This window comes from Orbicella faveolata, unplaced genomic scaffold, assembly GCF_042242905.1.
Source record: "Orbicella faveolata isolate gen_17 unplaced genomic scaffold, um_ofav_v1 contig_1, whole genome shotgun sequence".
NCBI classification, from domain to species: domain Eukaryota; kingdom Metazoa; phylum Cnidaria; class Anthozoa; order Scleractinia; family Merulinidae; genus Orbicella; species Orbicella faveolata.
The window spans coordinates 24236435-24264041 of record NW_028301536.1 but is presented as its reverse complement, the minus strand read 5'-3'; the positions used below and the strand labels follow the sequence as shown (position 1 = coordinate 24264041).

The following is a 27607-nucleotide window of genomic DNA, read 5'->3' as shown; positions in this document are numbered from 1 at the left end:
TGACGTCACGCAACCGCAATTTCCTTCAAGTGTTTTGGCAGTTGAAGATTATTTTATCACATCCTGCGTACGATCGGACCGGAACAGTTGATTCGGCGTTATTTTCTCCACAACAAAAGACTGACATCAAGACGTGATAAGGCAGTGTCGGGTCAGTGTTCAAGCCACGCTTCTGATTTCAGGACAAGGAAAAATGGACGCGTTGAGATGAATCTTATAAAAGGTGAGAGTTATGGAGAGCCCTTCTAAATACAAATACCGGGTTTCTTGTTTGGATGGATTCTGTGTGGAATTGACGTGATTCTATGAACATAAAATTATACTGCTCCTCAACACGTGTTTCGGGTCCATCGGTGTACCATTAGCGGTATGAATTACTTTGTTATTCTACGCAGAATTCAGTCATTGCAAATAAACGCTTACACGTACGGGCGCTGGGTCGCTCGTGCATAACTGGTAAACCACTATTTAAGTGAAACTCGTTTATAAAGCTTATTGAATTTTGTTCTCTTGTTGTTTGTTTAAGGTTTGCTTTCGCTGTGCATGCAGTGAAAACATGTTTATAACGTTCCTTTCGTGTATTTTTTCGAGTAAAAACCTGCAATAAGCGCCACTAATGACTACATGTATTTGTAGATGCGGTTGTGTGATTACGGTAATCAATGCATGAACGAGGTAAAGTTACAGAACCGTTTTAATTGTCCATAGAATCTTAGTTTTCTATCGTTAATTCCAGTAAATGTTTGTCTATTCCTTATATGCGTTGGGAAATCGAACGTAGGCATGACGGCGTACTGCTTTGCTAACAAATTCACGATCGTTTTCACCTGAAACAAGTGCCATTGTTTGCTTAAAAGGTCGGTTAAATTTAGAAAATTATATCAGCTATACTTAAGCTGCTTTACAGAATACAATCACGCAATATTCTAGTTCTTAGCGGCTGGGTTCATTTCTGATCTTCTTCGATTCCTCTCAACTAGAAGATGTAATCAGAGCTTTCTTTTCGTGAATGTGTTTTCAGGTTTTCAACAACGGTGGACAAAAGATAATTACATTCGGAGATTGTAGTTCGTTGACACTTTCAGATCACGCCCTCGGATGGGAAATGGTCTTTTCTCTTTCAGCTGTTCTATTCCAAGAGTTGAATGTTTAAATGACTTGATAGTTAGTATTGGTCCACCAAACTGCAAACCCACTCTATAGGTTTTTAGTTTTTCTTAAATTAAGCTCATAAACCGTTAAAACATTGGACCCGTGGGTAGTTCAGCTTATGGTATCGAAGTAATTGTGCCAAACTAGTCTTATAGAAACCAAGCTCAAGATCAAATCGCCGCATATCTTGCGATCCCAAACTTTTGCGGTTTTATGCTTGAGCACCTCACTGAGATATTTGATGTGACGACCCCGTTTATGTAAATTTTATTGCTACAAAATCATTCCACTTTCCAGCACTTTCCAAGGGGGTGCATTCGATCTTGTGTTCCTAGTAGTGGCTCCATGCCGAGATGCATGCTAAAACGCTGCTCACATTGGCGCAGCTCAATAGATCACCGGAATACCACCTTGTGAGGTAAAATTTGTTAATTTTGTAGCGATTCTTTTGTGAGTAAATGTTTGTGTGTTATCCGCATTATTTTCTGTGAATGCTTGTACATGTACTTGAAACTTTCACTCAAAGAAACATGACATATCACTTTTCAAAGTGTGGCATGGTGTTCGATTTTGTGAAAAATGTCTCTCTGCGATCGTTTTTCAATTGCGCTCACGTTTGAATGATCTTTGGGAACAACTTGATCAAGACAGCTTGCTGTGTACGTGCCTTTCAGTAATAGCTAGCTCCTACTTTGTAAAGGAATGTAGAATTTTTGTTAATCCACCCTCTGTGTTGAAAGGCAAACAGTGGCATAATTGTTTTTTATTTGACATGTGAAAATTAGTTTTTTTCCAGTGTAAATGCGCAGCATCCTTATGCCAAGAGGAAGTCATTTGATGATATGGGCTGAAAAATTGTGTAGTTCTGAAGCCGGGAAAAAGCCAGTTTTTTATAACCACAAGAAATTATTACTGCTGTCAGTAAAATAAAATTTGATCCATTTTAGAACTTTGGAATAATGAAATGCACATTCTAGAAGGCAAGCTGTTGACATTGCAGAGTGCGAATAAAAACACAGAATGATGTAACTTTTCTTCATCTGCCCAATCCGGCATCATCTGCAGTAACAATTTCCTGCACCACTAGTACACAAAACAGATGCACTTTTTGAAGAAATTTAGAAATTTGACCCAACCTAAGGAGATTTCAAACACTTTTTTTTAAATCAACCGTCAATTAATTGGCTGTACATACTACAAATAATGTTGAAGCATTTGAATAAATAAGGCGACCAAAGTTTTACAAGTAGTTTTTAACGACATCTCTTGTCTTTAATTCGCCACCAATTTCCAATCAACCAAATAGTACGAGTCAACTCTGTGATTAAGCTTTTTATATGACAAACAGCAGCATGGGATGGTTAAGTTGTGTAAACTTATATAAACAACGTGCACTGGAACAAATTGAATTCCTTTTTGGTGCAGATGTTAGTTTTGAATACAATTTTTGCATTACAAATATTAACGCTAAGTAAATACACCTTTCTTTGATCCAATAAGGGATAAGCTATATATATATATATGCTAACATGTACATTTTGATTGGAGGATGGAAAGTAAAGCATGGCAACACGTTTATGGCTTGTGCAAAAATGTCTTTGGAAAATTCTAAAAATTAAGAAAAGAAAACATTTGATGAATAAATTCCAGCTGTTAGAATTGTTGATTTAAAAGATTAGAGACTCAACCAGTAATGTGATGGGTATGGTTTTGTTGGGATTCCAGATCTGAAGCTACAAAACAAAATAATAAAATTATACAGAAAGGCCAGACATTGTGTCGAGAACTATCCATTCATCTTTTAGGAATAATCAACATCCTCAAATACACAAGGGTTCATAATCCATCAAATATAGGTATTTTTTTCTTGTGTGAACTTGCCCTAAATAAGTTATGTAATCTAGCCCACCCGAGGAATAGATGATGATGATCCTCCAAATAACATTCCCAGTTTTCAGAATTTGTGTTTTATGTTTGCACATTTAGGTTACACCCAAGTACTATACACATACAATAATATGTTAAATTGAGTAGTCAGCATACATGTTAAACAGACTTAAAATATTTTTGAACACTGGTAGAGTTGATCAGTTTGGAAAGTACAGGTCTCCTCATGCAAGCAACCTTATACTTTAATATTTAAAGGACAATCTACTCAATTACCTTGATCATGCCATGAAAAAAAAAATGTATACTAAGGTATTATTTGGTCCTTGGATGTAGTCTTTATTTCGTAAAGCTCACAGTTCTCCTTGAACTTCACTCAGAGATTTTTTTTGCTTCTCAGTTCAAATTATGTGTGGCTCAGGCAATATATTTGTGACCATTTTTGCAATCAAGGGAGGTCATTGTTTAGTTATTTTAACCCAGACTGGATATTACCTCAGTCTGGATACAATTGTGTTTATTTTGAGTTGTTTGAATATACAGTGTAATGGATCATATCTACCATAAACTGAGTTCTATTTTTTAAAGTGGAATAATAAAATATTTGCAAAACTTGCAGTGTTTCAAAAAGCAATTTAGCAATGCTTAATTTCAGAAGGTTTTCTTATGCAGTTTTATTTTAACATGATTATTTCAACTATTTGTGAGGTTTGGTTGGTGAAATGAATTTAACAGGCAGCATTTGGTAGACACTTGGGAAGGGTCTCAATTTGTCAAATGTTAATTAAACCAAATTGGGTTAATCTGCACATTAATTTGGCAGTTGCAGTTGAGTTGTAAATCTATTTAACCCTCATACACACTTGTCTCTAAGCATGTAAATGTTTCATTGCGATTATTTCAGTTTGTAATATCAGTGTAAATACTGGTGTAATTTTGTAATAGGTTTATTTGTTTTCTTATTTCGACTTCTCCATATCCATGTGTCCCCTTATCAGTTTTGAAATCAACTGCACCCTTTGGGCTGTCTGAAAGATCTTGCATATTTTCTGTCTAACTGAGATAAAGTTACTCCAGCTTCTTAATTTTCAGCCACAGTTTAGTTGTTAATATGGCCATGTTAATTCTGTTGTTTCACATTGGAATGACAAGTGACAATTATTATGCATTTATTTGATTTAAAAGAGTTATTCATTTTGTTTCATACATGTATACACTTAATATTTATGTTATGCATGTCTTAAGCAATTACATGTAAATGACATTTTCTGCATACCAAGTATTCTGTCTGGTGTATTTGACTACATATTTACAGCAGTGTCAAGTTTTGACCATTGACTGACAACCAGTTTGCTACAATTGTCATTCTGATTGATCAGTGCTCTTTTACCAATACTTTAAAAAGCCATGTCTGGAACACCATGCTACAAGTAAGCATTGGTTATTTTGAACTTATATTTATTCATTGTTTGGGAAGACAAAAGCCGGCTTTCTTGTCACTTTCTACTGTCTAGCAGTTTGTGATTATTATCTCAGCAAGTAAGATAACATTTGTTTTAAGAAATCTCTGCTTCACTAGATCAATTCTGATTGTCAAAATGAGAATCTGTAGAAATATCTAAATATCACAGTATTAGAGCATTATGAATGTATATCAATTGACATTCCTTGAATCTTTTGTTCTAGATTCAAAAATCATGCATGCATGGCAAATTTAAAGATGTAGAAGTTGAAATTCCTCCCGTTGATTACATAGACTACAGTAGCTGAGAGAATTATGCTATCTTTATGGAAAAAAAATGTTCTAGTGATGTACATGTTCTATATTGTATTGCAAGCCAACTGATAAAGCTATGACTTCACTGCCTAATCATGAAGCCTTGCTACACGGATGCTAAATGAATATCAATAACACCTTCTAATGTGGACTTTTTAACTTGAGTCAGATCCAACCCTTGTGATCTTTTGTTGTTAACACACATCTCATAAATTATTTCATTTAACTGAGGCTCAACAAGAGCTTGTCTCATTAAAGATTATTTTTGACTGTCATCAAGAGTTATTTTTAACAGAGAGCTAGTAATTTATTGGACACAATTATTGTACCTGTTGTGTAAGATGAAACAAAATAACTTGCAAGACTGAATGAGAACTGCAAGAGAAATGTACCAGTATATTTACAGTGCATCTGGATCTCTAGATCTTTAAGAATAATCACTATTTAATTACACCAAATGATGTCCTTATACTGTACAAATTCAATCTAAACGCATGTAGGTGTAGATGATGTGAAGCTTGTGGAAAATGTAAAATTATATGTATAAGTGAGTCATGACTGGTTTTAGTCCTTACTAAATAAAGCTGATCTGGTGAGAAAGTGGTGCAAATTTCTTAACCCAGTCACTTAAGCATACAGGTAGTGATACAGAACTAAAAGTGAATGCAAATTACTTTTGACAGCTCAGTGAAAATCGACCTTTGGGCTAACATGTGAATGTTACTGATTGATCAGCATCTTACTTATCATGAATCTCAAATGTCTTCCTCATTCTATTACACAAAAGCATTGTGTGAATGATTTTTTTTTAATGTGAAATTTTATCTTCTATTTTTCAGAGGTCAGCTGGAATCATTTCAGGCCAGAGTGAGACCATTATGGCAAATGGCTCAACTTAACTGACATGAGTAGCAGAGAAAAGCCTGGAGTGATTCGTCGACTCAATCGTGGAAGAAGTACACCTGATAGTAAAAGTAAAACTGACTCTGGGTGTTTTGTGGACGAGGAACTTGAAAGAAATGGTGGCAGCGATAGTTCCCAAGGATCCATCAACTCATCACCAGTGAAAGAAAAAGATTGCAAAAAGTCCGAACAAGCGCATAAAGAGAGCAAAGCAAATACTGCCACCACACTGGGGTCATCTTCTGAGCCAGCCACATTTGAAGAAAATGCTTCAAAGAATTGTGTTGTTGCCAAGGAAAATGTCATGAATGGGGACATAACTGCTGATGATGAGAATGAAACTTCAGTCACAGAGAATGCGGACTCAGTTTGTGATATTGTCGAGAAGACTCGATGTTCCAGTGATTTCTATTGTCTTTACTACAGTGTGTCACCAGAGGGTACACTGACAAAGAGTGATGCTGTAAAGTTGAGAGGGAAACCTCCTGTTCCCCTTAAGCCCAAGCTTAGACGTGGCAGTGCTCCTCCGTCAAGTTTTAATCATGTTGAAGGAATCTATAACCAAAATAAAGACATCACAAAACGTTTCTCTTACAATGAAGGCCAGAGTGATAATAATGAGATTGTCCAGCAAAGTGAAAAGAGAAAATCAGTTGAGGAACGTGTTCTCTTTTTTGAAGGATTTGCCAAAGATGACACATTTAAAAGCAAAAATGTACAAGCTGCAAATTTTAGGGATTTGCCTGATGTCCTTGGAGGTAAGGACTTGGAGAGAGAAAATCCCAGCGGTTTGCATGTTGTTCAGAATGGTTTAGATGTGGAGAAAAGGACTGCTCCTTTGGCTGATAATGAAGAATTTTCCTTTGAGAGTAACAGTGGTTGCGAGTCTGTTAATTTTGATCAGGAAGTATGTGTACCAGAGACGTTTGTACCACTAGCTGAAGAAGATGCACTCTCAATTAATGGAAGCAACTATTACCACTCATCAATAAACTGCAGTACTGGTAATGACAATAGCCACAGTAGTGAGAGTGACAGGAAGTGTCTTGACTGCGTTAATGAAGTTGATGAGATCGAAGACACTGAATGTTTTGTTGTGGATGAAAATCAGAATGGTGTCAAAATTGCTTGTCATCAAAATGATCATCAATTCTCTGATGTAATGGCTTCAAACATTTATGAAGAAACAGTGACTGATGCACAGACAAAAGATAGTTGTAATCTTGCTCTTCAGAATGGAATGGAGTGTTTTGAAGTTTTGACAAAGGAAGGTGACTTATTAGCAGTAAATACACCGACTTGCAGCAGTGATTACAACATGTCAGTGCCTGCTCCTGAGAATGAGGAGGGGATAGGTTTCAGTGAAAAACTTGTGAATCCACGACTAAATGAAATCAAGCAAGAGTTGTTGGTCAGTTCATGGCATTATGAAGGAAATAAAATGCCAAGATGTCCAGGATCCTTTGCTGGTTTGCCTGAACAAAATAAGGATGTCTCTAACTTGGAGCTGAAAAGAAGATCATGGTCATTTAGTGAGTTGACACATCCCACGGACAGCAACACCCCTTTTGTGCGCAAAGTTTATCAGGTTCCTGCTCCAAAGCTAACCACATCATTGTGGCATTCTGAGAGTGGTCTTTCATCACCATTTATTCGCTCTGTGCAGCAAAATCAACCAAAGCAAAGTCCATTAACTGGTAGAAATGTTTTCCAGAGAAAGATGGGCCTGAGTGATCACCGTCCAGCTAGTGCTACACAATACCTTGATTACTCAGGCTATACTTCAGATGACAGCAGTGTTCATTCAGAACCATTATTTCAGCCATTGAGACGCCGGCCACAAAATCTGAATAATGATCGTATTCTCAAAAGCGTGTCTGTCGATTCTAACATCTCTATGCTAGACAATGGGGCCACCTCTTGGTCTAAAGTTCAAAGAAGGAGGGTTCGACATTCGTTAGGAAGCAGGGATCCCATCTTTGCATTGAGGAGACAATCTGTTGAATTTGCTGAAGAAGAGCAGCCACCTTCATTTCGCCCTGTCAGTCCAGTTCAGCTTCCAAACCTTCAAACCTTGAGGCGGGCTTCATCATACACCAGCTCTTCAAGCGACTCGGAGGTTGAGAAGATCTTTAAACAGCCAGAGGTTTCAACTTCTCAATACCATCGTCACACCAGTGGTCACAGTGGCCTAGTAAGCAATGTGACTCACCGCAAAGTCAGTGCAATGGAGGCACTGTTTGGCCCTCAGTCTCCAAACAGTGTGGCACCTAGCTCGGATTCTGAACAATCAAGGAGAAAATCTCTTTCTGAGAGGCTTTCTGAAATTCCATCTCAGCCAGCAGAGGGAGATTTCTTTTCTGAGGAACTGGAAGAAGATGAAATGGCAGTAATGGATGAAAAGGTTGAAGAGCCAGGGCTGGAGTTTGATGACACTGATTACAGTGAGTTTTACACTCGATGTGAAGACAAGGAAAGCATCATTACAGCTGAAGCACTGAGTATTAAAAAACTCTTGCAGTCTCCGATAACAGTTTTACCCGACCCTGATATTGAGTCTGTGGTGATGTCAGTGACAGAGAGACAGGCCTCAGTACCAACCTTAGACAAAGCGGAATTTACCATTGAGTCTCAAAATGCATTACCTGAAGATGACAATTTTAGCACAGAAGACAACACTTCTGAACTTGAAACAGCACAGCAATTTTACAGACGACACAGAGGAACGCAGACACCGCCTCCTGAGGTCTTTAAAGCTTTGTCTCCGCCACCTTCAGTTGCAACTCAAACTCCTCCCTTGCCAGTCTCTCAAGAGCTTTCATCTTCACTGTTAAAAGAGTTAGAATTGCAAATCCTCAAACCAACGATACCAAAAGCCTCTCCCACTATGTCACTGTTACAAGAACACCATTCTCCATTGCTGAGTGATTTCCAAGCAGTCTCCCCATCCTCTGCTCCCATTACTAACACAGGCCTGCTTTCCCCTTCTCAGGAGGCTGACAAAGCTGTCTCGGTCGAAGAACTTCTACAGATCCTTGCTAATATGCCGGCTTGCTCACCCAAAGAAGCACCATCACGGAAGCCTGTCTCTGTGCAGAAGTATAACAATCCATCGCTTCAGAATGAAAGCACAAAACCCAGTGAAATTCCCAAAAGTCTTCCAAGCAGTTGGCAGCATTTGAGTAGCCCCACTGGAAAACAGAATGACAGTGAAAGCTTTAAGAAACCTACTGGTGTTCCACCAAGGTCTTCCAAGAGCTATGATTGCTTGAGGCGGGGTTTCTCAGGTAGAGAGAAGCGCAGTGATGCAATGCAAGCAAAGATGGTTGGGAGTAATGAAAGTAGTGAGAACATTCGTAAGAAGCTCAAGGAGTGGAAGCTTAGATCGCAGCTCTTTGAAGAAGAGGTTGAGTGCTTGGAAGACAAGGGAAATAAGCGTAGACAGCCAAAACCCAAGGAGGAAAAAGCTTTAAAAGTTTCCTATGATGGAAGCGAGTCCACAGATAACATTGAAACACAAAGCAAGTTGACTAATACTCACAGCCTGAAAAGACCACGTAAAGACAGGGCATTCTCTCAGAAGGAAAGAAATTTCATTGATGTTAGCAGCTTTGACGAGAAACAATCTTTAACACTCACCACCACAAAGCATGACAGTTTGAAAAGTACAGAGGCTAAAGATAGTGATGGTGTGGTCAAGGAGACCTCCAGTAGCTACGGAGAAGATAAAAGTGAGCTTGAATTGACTTCAGTTGCTGATAAATTGCAGAGTAATGAACCACTGCTGCATGAAGTAGCCAGCCCTGAAGGTGTTGACATTTTTATTGATTATAGAAAGAAACATGGAATGCACATCACGAGTACTCCAAAACCCCCACCTGACCCTGACAAGAGTGTTTCTTGTAGGGAGGATAGGGTGGGTAAAATAAATTTTGAGAAACTTGATGATCTACAGGCAGAGAAACCTCTTAGAACAGGTACAACAGAAGACAAATTTGTCCCTACTGATGTGGAATCTCAAGGGGATGCTTCTTCGTCATCTTACTCATCTGATGATGATCACTTTGGAGACTTTGGTGGAAGTACAGAGACGGTTGTCTTTGTGGACACTGAACCAAACTCAGGGATCTCACTGGTGTCTAATCTTGAGACTCTTGACATGAATCTTGTTGGAGGCGACAAACTGTTATCTGGCAAAAATGACGATGATGATGATGATGAGAAAGACAAGTCTAGACTAGATGCTCTGTTAGGAGAAGTGCGCAGATCTCTGAACTTGGAATTTGTGGACTCTGATATCTTGGATAAAGCAATTGATAGATTTAAGCAGCGTGTGTCCCCAAACACTCAAGATAAGGTGAGTTCTACACTTGTTTATTAACTTTTTAAATTTACTTAATTTTGTTTTTCAGTGAAATCAAGCTGCAACAGCATGCAAAGAAAGATGTGTCCGATAGCCCTGTGAAGCCCGATAGCCCTAGCGAAGTTTCTTGGGGAATTTTTTGAGGAAATTCCAATAATTAGAGATTGAAGTACTGTAAGAGATGAATTTTTGGACTAGTGAAAATGACTTTTGGGCTAGGACATCACAGTTACAGCTTGCCCCAGCTAAAGGCAGTGAAATACGAGATACAAAAGCCCTCAACTTGTCGCGCAACATTATTTTGTTGCAAGTTTTGGGTCGATGTTTCACGTTTTTCACGTTGCGTAATCAACTTGTCGCACAACAAAAACATTTATTGCGGGTTAGTAAGTAAGTAACTTTATTTAACCAGGGTAGCCCATTCAGCAACGAGGCTGGTATCCATAGGGGTCCTGGGGAATAAAGATATGTACAATCTATAAGATCTAAAAAGTTGAAGAAAGGTTGAAGAAAGTTGTTGTGAAAAGTAGAGTGCGGGTCTACAACAAATTTTGGCTTTGTTGCTCATTTTTCATCAAACTCGCAACTTGTCACGCAACAAATTTGCTCATGTTGAGCGACAAGTTGAGGGTTTTTGTATCTTGTATTTCGCCACCTTAAGGGCAAGTCCAGCAATTGGAAATATCACAAAAAAAGTGGAAACATTACTTGCCTTTAAAATAATGAAAAAAGAGAGATCTGGAAGGTATTTTACAAGGAGCTGCTATTGTATATTTTGTGGCGTTATGGTTCTTAGTGTGCAGGACTTTGGACTGAGCTGTACTTGTGACAGCATTGTCCATGACCATGCCCGTCATATATGTTGGATTCTTGGGTTCGTCACGCTCAATTCCTCTTTTCACCTAGTAGGAGTTAATACATGTACAACTTACATTTACATGTATAAATATTTACTGATGGCTAATGGCAAACTTAAGGATGTAAGGAGATTCATTTGAAAGTTGACATCAATAACGAGTTTTATTAGACAGCATATTTCACCAGCTACCTGCATATAATACATCTTATAAAGAGGTGATGAAATAATCATTTTCCTAGATTATTTTGTTCAACTTGTGGGTGAAAGATTTCACTCCTGCAAATAGATTGAAAAATTGCCTGAGTTTGTTGATGTATATCTTTCAATTTTAAATTTCTGAGAAAGTATTGATGACCTCTTACTATAAAATAGATAAATATAAACAAATATTTAAGTAGGATAAACCCATCAATACTAGTAGCACTGTTATCAAAAGGGTCCTGTAAAACTTAAAAAGTTAAAAAATGTCAAAATGTACAAAACATCATCTTAGTAAAATGTACATGTAAAAAAAGTTGGCTATGTATGTGTACTTTTTGGCTTTTTAATCTTCTTTGCAGATTAAAAGGTAGAAAGTTTCTTCAGAGACAAATCCCTCCAAATGTTCTTTCAAGTTAGATCGTGATGTGATGAGCAGATTTAATTACAAGCCTATTCTCTCAGGCACAAAAGAGTTTTTATCAATTAGACTGGTCAGCACATTAATTTTGGATCACAGATGTTCATTTAATTAACTGTATGTAATTTCTGTGAGCCCTTGGTGGGCATTTTGTTTTCTATAGTTGTTGTCTTTTCAAGACAGCTAAATGAATGTTTTCTTCAAGGTATTGATAAGACTGTAGCAACCTGATCTATTGATGTCACTGTGTTATATTAAGCACACATCAATCAGTGAAGAACACCAGACATTTGAAAAATGCAACATTTAGTAATCCAGCCAGAGCCCAGTGTGTACCTGGTCTTGTTACAATATCTGGTTCAAACTTGGACATTTTATTAAAGAGTGTAGTGTGATATTTCTCTTGGAACACTTTCAGGTATTGTGTAGAAGCTTCCTTATGATATTTTTTAGCTCAAAACTGACCTCTTTTTTGACAAAAATTTCCTGTTTGTGTTTCAGCAAGCCATGCAGTTGATTTTGTGAAACTAATCAGGTTTTTTAATAGCATCTTACACAGTCAAAATTAATTTTTGCAGTTTGTTTAAGTTCTACTTTTAAGGACATTTTAATTCCATGTTCCTTTTTAGGCAGGATCATAGTTTCTTACCCATGTATTCAATGAAGGCTTAATGTAAAATGTGTCCTATGTAATAAGGACAATTCATGGAAAGTTAACTGTGTTTACAAAGCTAGTCTTCTAATATGTTTAGTATTTTAGTGTGAAATCAAATATATTTTCTCCTTTTTTGCTATTTAAAGTGTAGTTTTAGCTCAAGTGAGAAACAAAACATTGGTTAAAACCAAAATTTAAAGAATGATTTAATTTGCAATGGTGACCTAACATTTACGAAATAAATTCCCTTTCAAATGATGATTGTAAGCATTCTGACTTTCAAAACAGTGACACTCTGAATTAATTTAGTTTTCTGGATATTTAACTGATCACAAGAAGTACATATAGCTTTATTTAAAGTTATTAAGAACACTTAAATTACCACAAAGTATAATAATTGAATAGAATGTCATACACAACTTTGAAATTATTTTCCTTCGGTTCCTGCAGCAAGCTAAACGATCTGACTTTTCTGACCTTGGATTTTGTCCTAGTGTGATGCTTCATTTTCATTTTGTTGACTTTGTACAACAGGTCCTAAGAGTTAACAGTTAATCAGCCAGCTTTTGTTGCATACTCCATCTTTTTGTCTTTGCTAGGACTGTGTATTTTTCCTGTATTACATGAACATGTATGTGATTGTATGGTGTTGACAGACCGTTTAACAATAAAAAGTAGAGCAGCTTGTACTTGTTAAAAGACAGCAACAAAAAGCTTTGTTACAACGTTGACTTTCAGTAATTCATTCTGACTTTGTAGTGATGTTCAGATAGCTCCGTGCCTCCATAAAAATGTTCATGGATTTGGCTTGAGTTCAAAAACCATGTTGATCTTTCAAAACATTTAAGGTTCAAGATTTGATCACCAAATGCACCACGTTTGTGCCTAATTGAAACAGACTGATCAGTGTTTAACATGTTTTGAAATGTCCACAATATGCAAGGTTCTGCTAAATAGAAGTGTTGTAACTTCGTCAAACTCATATCAGCAAAACTGAAAGCAACTCTAACAGTTACTGTTAGATGAATTAATCAGTATTTATATCAAGTGAGCTATTGGTAGACAAATTGTATTTGCAGCAATGTATTTTGTGAATCTGTTCAGGATATGAAGCCATACAAAACGTACGTCTTTAATTGGAAAAGATTGATTTACTTTGAGGGATTTTTCTATTCGTTTTATGGATGTTATTTTGGCACAGTGAATTTTGTGACAATGTTTTGGTTTCTTTGAAGTTGTTGTTTGTCAAATGCATAGCTTCTGATTACATTGAAATGTCATCAAGTCGGGTGCTACTTTATCAGACATATGCCTGATGTTTTCCTTGATCTTAACACAGCTATTTACTGTCAAATGATTAACAAGTGTGCATGTTTCCTACCCAGGCACTCTGTGGAGGTCTCAGCATGGAAGCTTATGTGGCTTTGCACCAAGCTGATGAATTACAAGGAATTATCAGTGAAATAAAGGTTAGTTGATGTTCTTGTTGAAAATTTTGAGCAAGTGAAAGCAGGTCTAGACACATACTCTTAAATGGAAAAATATCTGCCAGACTTTACCATCAAACTCTACACGAGAAGCACAGTTATTTTGTTTCCACTGCCTTTAGCATATGGTTTAGACCCTTTTGTGATGTCTCTAATATTAAAAATCATTTAAAAGTCAAGCACAACACAATTTACAGTTCTGCTGTCTTGTGTTTCCAGGGGGAGCTGAAACTACTCCATGATGAAAATGATATGCTGCGAGAACAAGTTGTCACCCTGGCTAATTATCAAACAAATGGAGAAGTGACTGAAAACAGTAGCACAGAGTCATCTGAGAGACTGGAAAATCTCTATAAGCTGTACAAAGTCAAGCATGGTTAGCTGTGTGTTTGTATGTTCTGACTACTAAATAACATTTACATGTGGGTCTGGAGAGGTTCAGACTCTAAAAATAGCCAAAGAGAGTGAACTAAAATACTTATTATGTAATAACTGGCACTAAATTTAGTTGGAAAAGGTATCTATATGTTTTCTAATTTCCCTCAAGTTCTCTTCCTTTTAGTCTTAATTTTGCTTCTCACACTGGTGCTTAGTATTCTTCCAAACAAAAAGGTTGAGAGAAATTTTTTCCAAGTAGACAAGAACATGCAACTTGTGCTTAGAAATCCAACCAAAATCTGGAAGGACAGTTTAAATTTCATACCCAATTCAACACAGCCTTGTAAATAAGAGAGCTTAAAATCATTCCAGGTGACACAGATGATGAGGATGCAGTTGAAATTGATGTGTGCCTTAGGGGATTTTCCACAGTACCACTTGGCCACGTTCCCTCCAAGGTGAATATTGATTGTTTGATTTATGCAGTGATGTGGGAGATGGGTAGCATATTTAGCTCTGGATGAAATGGTTTGATTTCAAGCTCTTGCTGGAACATCTTGTTGTGTTCTTGGGCAAGACACTAAAGCCTGGTTCTCATATCCAGCTGACCTACCTGGGACGTAGTCGCCGGTTGCAGATGACAACGTTTGGTGATCTGTTCCAGTGGGTCCCTGGTGCACCTGCGATGGATCGCCGACATACTCAGATTGTCACCTAATGCAAATTGAATTGACGCAATTTTCAACCATTCCATCTGTAAATGTGGAATTGTGGGAAAAATCGAGATGTTACGTCATTCATTGTATCCGCAGATGATGTTCACATGAAATATTTTCATCCCTGACAATCGCCAACGACTGCCGGCTCGCCTGCGAAGTTGAACTCATCTCAACTTCGCAGGTAAGCTGGCGGTCAGTGCCTGTGACAGGTAATGATTCGGCGATAAATGTTCACATATGCTGTAATGGTGTCCCAGGCCGGTTGGTGGCTCTGTCCCAGGTATGTTGGCGGCATATGAGAACCAGGCTTTAGGTAATGCTGTACCTCTCATCACCAAGGTATATATAACCAATCAGAATTCTCCTTTTCATTGTGGACCAGTTCAGCCATATAATAACAGGTGTTATTGGTTATAACTGTATGTTTGTTCATTTGTTTAATATTTATATCAACCAGTTATGATTGAACGTGGTTGTGATGGCCTTTCATTTATTTGATTTTTCCTGACAATTTTCAAAGAAAAATGATGTCCATCTGGGAACAGTATCAGTGAAGGGAGCTGACTGGAATGGAGTCATGGAAGCTGCAAAGAAAACATTTGTGGTGAGTTACAAATGGTAACCTGTGCAGGACTTGTAGTGTATATGAACTTCTCTACATGCACAGTAAATGGTTTTCTTTTGTCTGAGTGCCAACAGTCTATTTGGAAGAACAAAATTATGTTTTCAGCCAGAAATGCATGTTTATATAAAGAGGCTGGACTCTGTAACTAAAACAGAACTTTTACATGCCTTGCGGACCTATGGTACTAGGGGATAATATTGATTGAGAGTGTAGGGACAGAAGATATAGGTAGGTTTACAAGTTCAGATATTGAACGAACAAATTTTTTTACATTACATTTTATATTCTTCACAAAATTCAAGGAAAAAAGTAAACAATTCAATTGGGAGATGCATATAAATCTTTTGTCTCCACCAGCAATCAGTTTCAATTTGCTCTTTACAAAATCATCTCAAATCCAAGGAAACTGGTAATGAGAACAATAGACTTGATCACTTCAAAATCTAAGCTTAGACACTAAAACAAATTCACCCAAGGGGACTAAGAAAAAATTTGTGTAGTGTAGTGCTCAAGTAAAATTTTGATAAGTTATGTTTTGTACACAGGAGCACATGAGGAAAGTTGATCCAGAAGACTATCTGTGTCTTGGAGCACACAGCATACGAGGAGTTCAAACAGGAGTCGTTGTGTGGAGTCCAGGTCTGAAAAGGCTCTTTATGATCTTAGTTATAGAGCAGGTTTTACTGATAGTGGCAGCGCCATGGTTAGGCCACTCAACTCTGGATTGAGTGGACCTTGTTTGAGCCCTGGCCAGGGATTTTGTGATGTGCTCTTAGACAAGACACTCTACTCTCACAGTGCCTCTCTTGACCTAGATCTGTAAATGGGTATGGATGAATCTAATGTGGGGGGTAACCCTGTGCAATAGAGTAGCATCCCATTTGGGGGTGGGGTGGAGGTTGAAATACTCCTAGTCACTTCTGGGTACAGAAACTGGAGATAAGTGCCAGCTTGATGGGCCACTTGGCTTGGTGGAAGACAGTACAACTTAAGATGGACTAGTATCTCATCAAGAAAGGTAGGTTAAGGCAAAGTCTGCAGACGAAGCATAGAACACAGTAGTGACTAGAAACATGGAAACACATGTATGGTTTATAAGTGGGAGAATTTAATTTCAAATTTGGTCTCGCCTTAATTAAACTAAAATGTAGGATTGTTATTTTTTTCCTGTCAGGCTCTCTGAAAAGAAGCTCTCCACGTGTTGAACTGTCTGATAAAAGTACTCCCTGTGTCATTCAACTTAAAGGTGCGTAAACTCTAATACATACATGTAGTTGTATGTGTGAAACATTTATTCATGTATGACTTTCATTGCATTGATAGTGATACAGTGGAAGTATGCTATATATATATATTAAGGATTTAAACTTCTGTTGCCTTCCTGAGATTTGTAGAAAAATTTTGTAAAATCAGGGAACTCAATTTATAAACATTATCCTGGTGATTCCAGAGGGCTTTTTGGTATTCACTCTGTTAACTGTTTACCACTGTCTTCCAGTGTTTACTGATATATTTTTCTTGCAGACGGAAGTCACTTCTCTTGTGATTCACTTGTTTATGACACACTGCTGCCCAAGGAAGCAATAGAGGTGAGTGGCTGTGAAATAGAATGTGTGATAATCCTTCATGAGAAACAACTGAGATGTCTGTATACAATCTAAGGATCAGCTTTAAAGTACATGTAGATAGATAATCCAGACCTGCCTTGTCTGAGGGATAACTACGAAATAAATAACAGCCAAAGGGTGCACTTCCCCAACACAGCATAGTTAGTAATTGCGGAACCAACTTTTGCTGATATTGTAACTAAATAACATGAGGCATGGTTGCCTCATGGTTGGTGCGCTCGTCTCTGGATCAAGCGGTCTGGGTTCGAGCCCTGGTCAGGTATACTGCATTGTGTTATTGGGCAAGATACTTTACTCTCACAGTGCCTCTCTCCATCCAGGTGTATAAATAGATACCAGCAAACTTAATGCTGGAGGGTAACCCTGTGATGGACTAGCATCCCATCCAGGGGGGAGTAGAAATACTCATAGTCACTTCATGCTACAGAAACCGAGATAAGCTCTGGCCTGATGGGCCACTTGGCTCGTATGCAGACTTATAACTAAATAATACTAAGTGTGTTATGAAAAGTAATCATAAACAAAATTAACAAAAGTTCCAAGGATACTGAATAGTTAGAGGACAAATTGGAGAAGAAGTAAAAAACACTGGGAATAAAACTGTATGGCTAATCATACATAACATGCAGTAGGAGTGGAAAATGCACCAGATTTTGTGAATTTTAGGAAGCACATCCTTATTGTTTAGTGAAAGGCTGAGCCTAACACAAGTATACAAAAGTATGCAGTTATTGAATAACTGTTGACAGACTATGTGCATGGCTGACATGTGCTGATATCAGTATAGTTAAATTATTAACACTTATATGAAATAGCATATTTATTGTCTGAAGATAGTGCATGTCTTAAAGATACGTTCCTTGCTGTTGTAACTAGTAGATGAAGTACCATTTGTTTACGAGATGACCCCCAAAAAACAATAATTTATTCTTACAAATGTCTTGTTTTTTAATCTAAAAGTGATCTACAGTCATAACTAGCTAAGAAGGCATTGTATGAAATGCCATATTGCTGTGCTTCTGAGACCTTTGTGGTCTTTCATATTAGATTTCTGTAACAAAGGTTCTATATAGTCTAGGAAGGAATGGATTCCCAGTGCAGTCCCAAGATGATCATCATGCATTATCTTATTTTAATGTTTGTTATAAGAACTTATGGCAAGATAGTGTGAACACGAACTGAAATGTTTGTGCACTGTATGGCACTTTGTGGGAACCAAAAATTTTGATTCAAATGCTATGGGCCAGGCCCGCCATTAGCGGAAGTTGTTGCATCAAGATAGTGATATACTATCAAGAGAGTATCTGTTGATGATTTTCATGATTCTCATCAGCTGTTTGCTCGACAGTTATATTACCACTACAAGGAGAAAATATGGCTGTTAATCACTCTAGGAATTTTAAAGAGCCACTGTGTACAGTTCAAATTCATGTGAGATTATATTTAGGTATAGTTGTTCGGTTTTGATATCAAATGCTCTGATCTTACAGAATTATGTTGAGCAGTTGTTGGAACACAGATGTATTGTATTATGTGGACAGCAAGGCTTAGGCAAGTCATACCTGGCTGCCAAACTAGCAGAACATGTTGTTCAAAGGTGAATTGTTGATTGATTCTGAACCAATTTAGGGGTGGACCAGTTGGCTTTTAAGGGGGGATGTGGATGATCTGGTAATTGCATGAATTTTTTTTCACCCTTTCATGGACAAGCATTTTTTTTTTTAATCTTTGTCTTTTTTTGGCGGGGGGGGGGGGGGTAGGAAGCAGAGGTAGGGGGTTATGTGTATGCGTGATATATTTCTCCATATAACGTGCTTTTTTTCAGTTCACTGAACGTGCGTGATATTTCTTTTGGCAGTGGTCGTTTACATGAATGTTTTGGGGGTACAAGTACACTGTATGCTTGCCGGACTTTTTTTTTCAGAATTACCCACCCCACCTCAAAAGTCAAATGACCCACCCCCTTAGTGGTTTTCTTTCAATGCTGCTAAAGATTGTTATTACCTAGTGACAGCCACTGAATACTTAAAAACAATTTGTTTGTCTAATTTGTGCCATAATTAATTGTTATTGTTTACTAGAGGTTATAAAATTACAGTATTTGTCACTGTACTGGCGTCATTAGGACTCCAGTACAGTATTAGTGGTCTCTCCTTACTTGAAGTATCAAATGTTATGACAACATTGTGCTGGGACTGTGAGTCATGACCTGTCAGGAAATGTGCCAAAGTGGAGATAAGAATTCACATTGAACTACTAGCCCAAATCTGTTTGTTTTTTATCCATAGTTTTATTGACATTTTTCCTGTGTGCTTTCCATATTGACGTTGGCCTTTTTACCAATACATTTATTAGATTCATGTGACTGCTGAATCAAATTCTAAGAATGGACATGATCTGGCTATACGGCTAAGATCTATCTCTACAAACTCCGATTTTTTCATTAGTGTGTGTTTTGCAGTTTTATTCGGGCAACATTTAAATTTAGCCACCTTGCTATGTGACCATAAGAACGCGCGTTAGCTTCCACTATACTCCAGTTATATATCAATGCGTGATGGTACATTGCGATAATTCAGAAATGTTTTATTTGACATTCTATCAGGATTGGATGGAAGTCGTCACCAGCTGTGGTAACTTTCAATGTCACTCAACAAACTCGAAAAGTAAGTCTCATCAATTAGCAACCTGGGATCAGGCGTTCTTTTTTTGGCTAACGGGAGAAGAGGAATAAAAAAGAACGCCTGATCGCAGCTTAATTAATCAGTAATTATTTTTTTTAATTGTACTCTTGCACGAATATCGTCTAATTAGTTCGTGATCCTCTATCTTTGCAATTCATTAGAGTATGTTTCTTTTTTGTTTTTTCTTCACACTTAGTGAAAGACCTACACTTAACATTCTTTTGTAAGTGCTCAAAAAGATGTCTGGTATAAAACTTGTTTTTGCCTTTTTGTCGCTATCATTGTACATACAGTCAGTTTTGAAAATACCAACTTACACTTTGCTTTTCAAAAAATGATGTAGTCGTAATCTGTGCAGAAGGTAAAACCAGAGTTAAGATATTTGTAATTTTATGGATTTCTTAAAGTTGTGTTACTCGTCATAAATAATATTTCTAATCTTGATATCTCGTATGTTGTCCCGAGTAGCCATGTCTCAATTCGTTGTTGTTCTCTTACAGGAACTAAAGCGAGATTTAGCCTCTCTAATGGAGAAGACCCTGTCAAGGTATGTATTGACCTGAAGTAGTAGTTTATTGACCCGAAGATGTTTAACAAGCTAGATGAAAAAGGGGATAAGTGGTGGACTCAGAACATCCCTGTTGCGAGGTGTTAAGCAAGTTCTTTCACATTGATTGATTGTCTGTCTGATTGTTTGTTCTTGTTCAGTACCGCCCAGAGATAAGGGAACAATCAAACGCGTTTGAAACTCGTTGACAAAAGGAAGTCAACGCGTTGGTGCGTTTTCTCCAACGCATTTAGGAAACTCGTTTTTCATCAACGCGTTTTGCCTTTCTTATTTATTTTGTCACCTCCAGTTTGTTTTCTTTTGTGCGCTTTCTCTATGAATTGAAGATGGCTTGGATTGTAAATTTTGTTTTGAAATGTGACTCGACTTGTAAGAATTGAAAGAAAATCTGTTCAGTAACTGGAACTTATTAACTGCTTATGCATGATATCTTTAATTATGAATCTATAACTGGTACTCTACTAACAAGTAACGGATCTCCTCGGGAACCTTCTTGGGGCTTGCTGAGATCCCCTACAATGCAAAATGTCATTTAAACCTATGAAGGTGCATGGCACAATGTAGGAGTTTGCCGTCACAAATTCAGCTTAGTTCACAGGCTACATTTATGATAACCTGAGATCCAGGAAAGGAGAGCCCTATCACTGTTAATCCAAAGGGAAACTCTGACTAATGAAACTTCTTGATCATCATGTTTTTGTTTCTATAACAGTTCCAATGAAGGCACCCCGGCTGTGATTATACTTGATCAGTTAAATTGTCTGGCGTCATTGGCTGACATCTTTGACTTCTCACAGCTTGAGAAAAACAGTAGTTGGTACGTAGTGGCTACATTCAGTCTGTATACTCCTGCCTTACAATGAAGTGTCATACGATGAATTGATTTAGTAACCTCCTTTCAATAGACCATTTGCAGGATCCGGTCACATGGTACGGAATTAATTACGCTGGGACGCAAGTTACGCAATGGGACTTCCAAAACAAAGGAACTCGTACCTGTCCAGCCCGACTTTCCTTTGTTTTGGAAGTCCCACTGTGTAACTTGCGTCCTAGCGTAATTAATTCAGTACCATGTGACCGGATCCTGCAAAGAGCCTATACAAGGCCGTAGCTTGGTCAGCTATCAACAACAGAACTGGTGAATAAATTTGATGGTTGTCATGCAGACAAGCCACCAGTAGACGGGTTAGAATTATCTTCTCTGAAATATCTTGAAAAATTACGAAGTTTTAAATAGAAGTTGATAGTGATTGGTGTTGCATACAAAAGAAGTATTGTTTAGTTGCTACTAATGCTGTTTACACTACGTAGATGTGTGTGTTAATGTTGTGATTTTTGTGGCAGCCCTTACATCATTGGTGTTCGGGATAAAAGCAGGAAAGGACCCTTCTCTTCTAAGGAGCTGAGCCTATGCCATTACTTTAGGTGTGTCCTCTCTTTTTTGTCTTACCTGTCTTTTTTGTCTGTCTGTCTGTCTGTCTGTCTGTCTGTCTGTCTGTCTGTCTTTGTCTTATGTGTGGTTGGCTGGTCAGTCAGCCAGTGTGCCTGTTCGCCCATTTGTCTGTTTGTCTGTCTTGTGTGCACGTTGTATCTGCCTCTCTGTCTGTCTACAGGAACAGAGGATCTCTCTTATGTCATTTTCGTAACCAGACGTTTACCTTGACTTGTTGTTAACCATAATTGAACGTTTCTGTTTTGTTTCTGTATTAAGGTGGCTACGAGTGTCTGTAAATGACAGACAGTACAGTGGATTGCTAAGTAGATTCCTGAGGCGTAAACTGAGTTGGAGTCAAATTCGAACTGGGTGAGTATAAGGGAATTTTCCGAACTTTGTGCTGTTTGTTCTCATACTGTCCAAGCCAATGTAATGACCTGTTGTTGTTGTTGTTGTCGTTGTTAGTGTTGAAGGTGGTGACCTCTTGGAGTTATTTGACTGGTTGTCAATAGTGTGGCAGCACCTGAATGAAATCCTGGAAGATTTTTGCGACGCCGATGCCACCATAGGTATGTATGAATATTTATTTGAACTACATAGTGTTTTGATCAGGCCAGCTACCCCGTCTTACCCGCTCAAGATTGCCGGCTGTATTCTGCAAGAAAATGGTGTCGACTCGTGCAGGTCACATAATAAATACTATATTGGCAAAGTTTGTTCAGTCTACATGACTTGACATTAGCTTCGATCTTATTTGCGTGTTTATGAACCTTGACTTCGTCTTGGTCCATGAACACACACACACACACACACACACACACACACACACACAAACACAAGTCTTGGCCAATATCCCACCATCTTGACCGAACAAACTTTGCTAATAACCCGTACTCACAGAAATTGTCCTGTCATCCTTGTCGTGTTCTTCAACGCATAACGTAAAACACTATTTTCCCCGGGAATATAATTATGCTGTATTCATTATTGATGTACGTGTCTTTCAGGTCCCTCTCTGTTTTTCTCATGCCCAATGGACTTCAAAGCCGCCGAGGGCTGGTTCGTTAATGTTTGGAACTACAACGTGATCCCATATCTACACCAGGCTCTTAGGAGTGGCCGAAAGGTACTTTGTGAAGTGCTCTTTATTCTTTGCTCTATACCAACTCCCTTTTCTGTGAAAGGTGAATCATTACTTCAATCTCCTTCATCTGTAATGCTGTAATCTGTAATCTGTAATGCTGACCTCTGTTAATTTTGTTTGGGAAAGGGTAATTCATAAGTGGGTTAATTTAAATACCTAATTTGTGTGACGGAGTAAAGATTATTTTCCTCCTGTCAGATGTTTTCAATTGACATGAAATAGTATTAGCAGTTATTAAGATACCTTGTTTCTGTGTGGCGTTAGACTGTATACAGCTGAACAACTTATCAGTATACTTCAAAAAAAGAAATGTTTTTTTTGCCCTTGAACAGATCTTTGATCGTTGTGTCAGTTGGGAGGATCCAACAAAGTGGGTAGTTCTTAGATACCCATGGAATAAGGACCACAGCAGGGTCCTTCACACGCTCCGGAAGCTGCGGCAAGTCGATGTTGTCCTCAACAGGAACCAACTGGGCTCAGACAATGGTAAGAAGACTTGTTTATAGTATAATAAAACTCATCTGCGGTTCTAACGGGTTCGATGCTTTTGTCTATCCTTCGGCCCATTTCGTAAAACTAATTTCTGTTCTGGGGCCCGTTTCTCGAAAGTCCCGGAATCTTCTCGGGCCCGAAAAGCCTTTTTTCAGTTAATCGGTATTTAAAGACAGAGAGGTGTATACGCCTGAAACTTCTTGTATCAAGAGAACCTCTGTTCATATTAAGAATACGTGCATAAAACGACTCTGTAGTCGAAAGGTTTGAGATTTTGCTACGGCGTTTCGGGACTTTCGAGAAACGGGCCCCTGACCCAAAATAGACCCGAAAAGGGCTTCAAAATCCCTGCACCCGAACGTCTTATTGAAGAGAGAGACGTTAAACAGGAAAGTTGTTGATAATGCTGTTGTTATTTCTCCTTCAGTTCCAGACTATGTGATATGCATATGCTAAAAACAAACAAACAAAAGCACAATTTAGCAATTTTTGGTTCCTCACTCTCACGTTACTCCGAAACTCTTGTCTCACGGGCTTGACTTAAATGACTGGGATAAAGATATAGAGCATTTTCACATGACGTCACGGCAGCCATACTGGTGTTCCAAAACAATGAAATGGCGGCCATGTTGGTGTACCAAACCGATCCTGAGGGAGTTGAACTCTTTTCTTATGTCAACACTTCCTTCTGTAACGTCAGTCACCAGTAACAGTTCTTTTCAGAACTACCCTCACCTGGACGATCCCACTACACGCACTACTTCCTTCTGTTCTAATAAATTTGCATGGATGCTGGCCACGTGAGTGAAAACGCTCTATTGAGGTTTCAAGTAACTGGTGTTTTTTTAATTTCTCAGTTTCTTTTGCTGAGTGCATCGAAGACAATGAGAAAATTCTTCGTGCCCAATCCACTGTGTCTAAAAGGGTTCGTACTGTTGTTCAGGAAAAAATTCCAAAGGTAAAGTTTGAAGGACTCACACAATTTCACGGCCACTTTCCTTGGCAACTGCTTAAAATCTCTTTTAAAAGCTTCTGTAAATCACGGCACGTAATTGCTTAAGCTGGTTTTATTGCGACAGTCTGTTGACTGTACGTTAGAGTTGCCTTTAAATCTTTCAAAAGCTGCTTAAATCACAACATAAGCTGCTTAATTTATTTAAATCACGACACGCATAATTTTAAAAGCTCGTTATGTCACAGACATGTTCTTTTTCCTTGCCTCTTTAGATGTCAGCTACTATTGAGGTCACTGCAGCGCAAACTCTTTCATATCTCTGCTCACCTGTAAGCGCCTCTGCTTAGAAACCTGAATATTAAGTGATATTTATCTTTGTTACTTGTAGGCAGAACTAAAAGAAAAGCGAAAGACCGCAGAATTGAAGGAAGGCCATAGAGACGACGACGACAGAGAGTCATCATACTCTGAGTCCGACAGCTACTTAGAAACCAGCATTTGAGCTTCCATGCTCACTCGTATGCTCCCCTCTCTAACATGGAGAGATTTTTGTACAGTAATGATTTCCAAATTATTCATTAACCCCAGTCAAATGCAAACCATTAGGACACTGGGAATTTTTTGGCACGATTTACGTAATAACATGCGATTTTTAAATCGTTCCCAGGGTCCCCTCTTTTCTTCTGTGAGAGAGGGAAGCTGGGAACGAGATTGTGCGATTTCACCATGAGGGCTTTGTTAATAGTAGTATATTATAAACCATTTTAGCCCCCCCCCCCCCCCCCCAATCCGTGGAATCTTTCTAGACTTGTATTTAAAGGTGGTTTTAAGTATTAGATGATAAAATTTAATCAAGATTAGTCGTAAAGAAAAATAACTATTTTATCATACATTTTTAGAAATCAAGATATTTTATGTAGGACTCGTTATTAAAACAGATGCATGAAATCAACAAGCCGGACATCAATTAATCCAAGTGTTCATTAAATTTCCCCAGATTGACTGATTTCCGAAATGCTTTGACAATTCGTATTTTGAATTAAAGAAGTTTGTAATTATATCGTTATTTTTTAAACTGTTGAAAGATTTTTTCGATTTGTAACCTAACATTAGTTTGAAACGTGTTTAATAAGAAGCTAATTCATAGTCCTTATAGAACTGGAGACGATCATATTAACTAGCAAGTGGTAAAATGCTCATATTTTTCAGTCCATTTTAAAAACATTTTGGTGGAACAGGTACAATTTCATTTTTGCGAATTTTAGTGTCCGTGACGAAGTGAACCGCTGTTTTTGTCTCGAAGTTGCTATAGTAACTGATCGCGCCATGATGACTTGTTATTTTTCTTATTGATAAGAACATCGCAACTTAATAACTCCTTCAAACGACACTTGTTCCCCACACTTGGAATGAAAACGTGTTTTCTTTTGTAAGCCTGTTAGATCTTATTCTTGTTTTCGGTATTGGACTGGAATTAGCTTGAAACTGAGACGTCAAATTCAAAAGACAGTCTCTTTTTAATGATATTCCCTCGCATGAACCTCCACAGTAAGCTAGCTCCAGTCAAGACAGAATGACATTTTCTCTTGCTCCAGTCCAATACCAAGGATACGAGTATGGCCACACGTTTTCAAATTATTAGCGGTCCTCACAGTTTTTTTTTTTCTTTGAAAAGAAGTTTAGCGAGTTTACCACTCAGTGCAGCTTTGTAATGTAGGTGGCGCGATTTGTACATTGATCATCTCTGGAGTTTGTCTGATTCCTAATTGAACTGTCAGGACCAAAACTCAGAATACGTTTTACCACGAGCAGTCCATCTTAAAAGAACTAGTATGACCCTGCATCAAGTTGGCATTGCTAAGGAGTAATCATTCGACTGATTTTTTTCTACTTGCAGCCTTAATTAATACCCTTGGATAATCGCCAATGTTACCGCGAACAAAGGAGAATTTTTAAGGATACATCGAGACAAATTGCGATGACTAAGAAACTAGGAACTAGTGTTGATACCGTCTTCGTGTAACGCAACCTTGCTATTAAATTAAACTTTTACTATATATCATTTATTCAAATATTGTAAACACATATAGTTTTAATACTTTTGTAACGGCGTCCTCAAAGTCATTTTTAATAGGTCCTGATTAATAAATTCAAGATCTTGTTGAACTGAGTCTTGTTCGTCAGTCGCGTAAGATAAAACTCATTTAACCCAGTGACTCACAGCTTTTTGCCAAAAACGCATTTTTCGGACATTCTGGGGATTTTCAGGCTGGATATAAGCCAGATTAGCTCCAATCTACTCAAAAAGGCATTTGCAAGGTCACAGCAAAAAAGATGACAGCATGCCTTTTTTTCCACCAGCATTGCGTTTTAGGACATTTTTGCTCGGGCATGCGCAGAAATCAAAATTCTGAAAAATTTAAGATAGCTCTGAGCCCTATGTACAGTTTCTTTTTTTAACTTTGCTAAAAGTTGCGTCTTATCATGCTTATTAAAATTCAATAAGGTAAAAAAATTTCATGCCGTTTTTGAATTATAAGCCCATAAAGCTGTAATTGAGGGTTTTTTTAGTAGGTCATACTGTTGCCATGGAAACCTATTGTGTCCCGAAAATGATAACAACGTGTTCACCAATGATTGGGCAGTTTTGTGATGCCCTGATTATAGCATCAAATGATAAAGAGAGGTTATAATGACCCATCAAAATCTAACTTCTGGAAACTGTTTTGAGCACGCACTGAGAAAAGCTAGCGCCCTGAGTTATACCAATTTGTTTTTTGGAAATTTCTTACCGAGAATTACCGTTCCATTCGATTTTCTTCCCGGAATTTCTGATACAAAATTGCCCGGAATTGCCTCAAATACATGCTGGATTATATTGTTGTGCAAATGAGAAAAATTATACCCGTGGGTATTGCTTCATGACTGGTCCAAATGTATTCATCTATACCACGGTCACGTTTTGAATACGATGCTTGTTATTTAACAAATTGACGTCAGTCCTCTTATTGATGATAAATTACGTCATAACATTGTTAAAGTGGCTGTGGAACCACGAGCCGCACGCGAGCGGTTTCGCATTAAACTTTGACAATGTTATGACGAAATTTATCATCAGTAAGAGGACAGACGTATAAAAACTGACGTCAATTTGTTTTTTACAATAACAAACGCCAAAATGGTCAAATGCCGGGAATAAATGAGGGGAAAAGACACCGTAAACTTGCCGTAAACAAAGATAAGTGAATTTTATTCAAAATGACGCGAACATTGTCAA

The 27607-nt window shown here is 38.0% G+C and overlaps 1 protein-coding gene across 4 annotated transcripts; it reads left to right on the top strand.

Moving 5' to 3' along the window:
* Positions 1–26496, top strand: LOC110066449 (uncharacterized). 4 transcript variants are annotated; one of them, XM_089270481.1, is made up of 21 exons: positions 1–223; positions 637–675; positions 5656–10076; positions 13601–13684; positions 13922–14078; positions 14453–14538; positions 15320–15403; positions 15970–16063; positions 16599–16670; positions 16949–17013; positions 18543–18649; positions 19658–19718; positions 20237–20283; positions 21017–21121; positions 21649–21729; positions 22016–22108; positions 22205–22308; positions 22747–22865; positions 23216–23369; positions 24233–24333; positions 24719–26496. In XM_089270481.1, exons 3-21 carry the CDS (start codon positions 5721–5723, stop codon positions 24830–24832), a joined length of 6084 nt encoding a protein of 2027 aa, XP_089126607.1. In that variant the 5' UTR covers positions 1–223; positions 637–675; positions 5656–5720; the 3' UTR covers positions 24833–26496. The 4 variants fall into 4 exon arrangements, with proteins under 4 accessions (XP_089126607.1, XP_089155187.1, XP_089126648.1 ...); XM_089299061.1 differs by lacking the exon at positions 637–675; XM_089270522.1 differs by lacking the exons at positions 1–223; positions 637–675 and adding an exon at positions 1317–1570.
* Positions 26497–27607: the final 1111 nt, after the last annotated feature.

Excerpts from the sequence above, each read along its gene's own strand:
- LOC110066449 (XM_089299061.1), top strand. The coding sequence starts at position 5,721 with ATGAGTAGCAGAGAAAAGCCTGGAGTGATTCGTCGACTCAATCGTGGA. Across the intron at positions 10,077-13,600 it reads CCCCAAACACTCAAGATAAG|GCACTCTGTGGAGGTCTCAG; the intron begins GTGAGTTCTACA and ends TTTCCTACCCAG. Across the intron at positions 17,014-18,542 it reads TGCCCAAGGAAGCAATAGAG|AATTATGTTGAGCAGTTGTT; the intron begins GTGAGTGGCTGT and ends CTGATCTTACAG.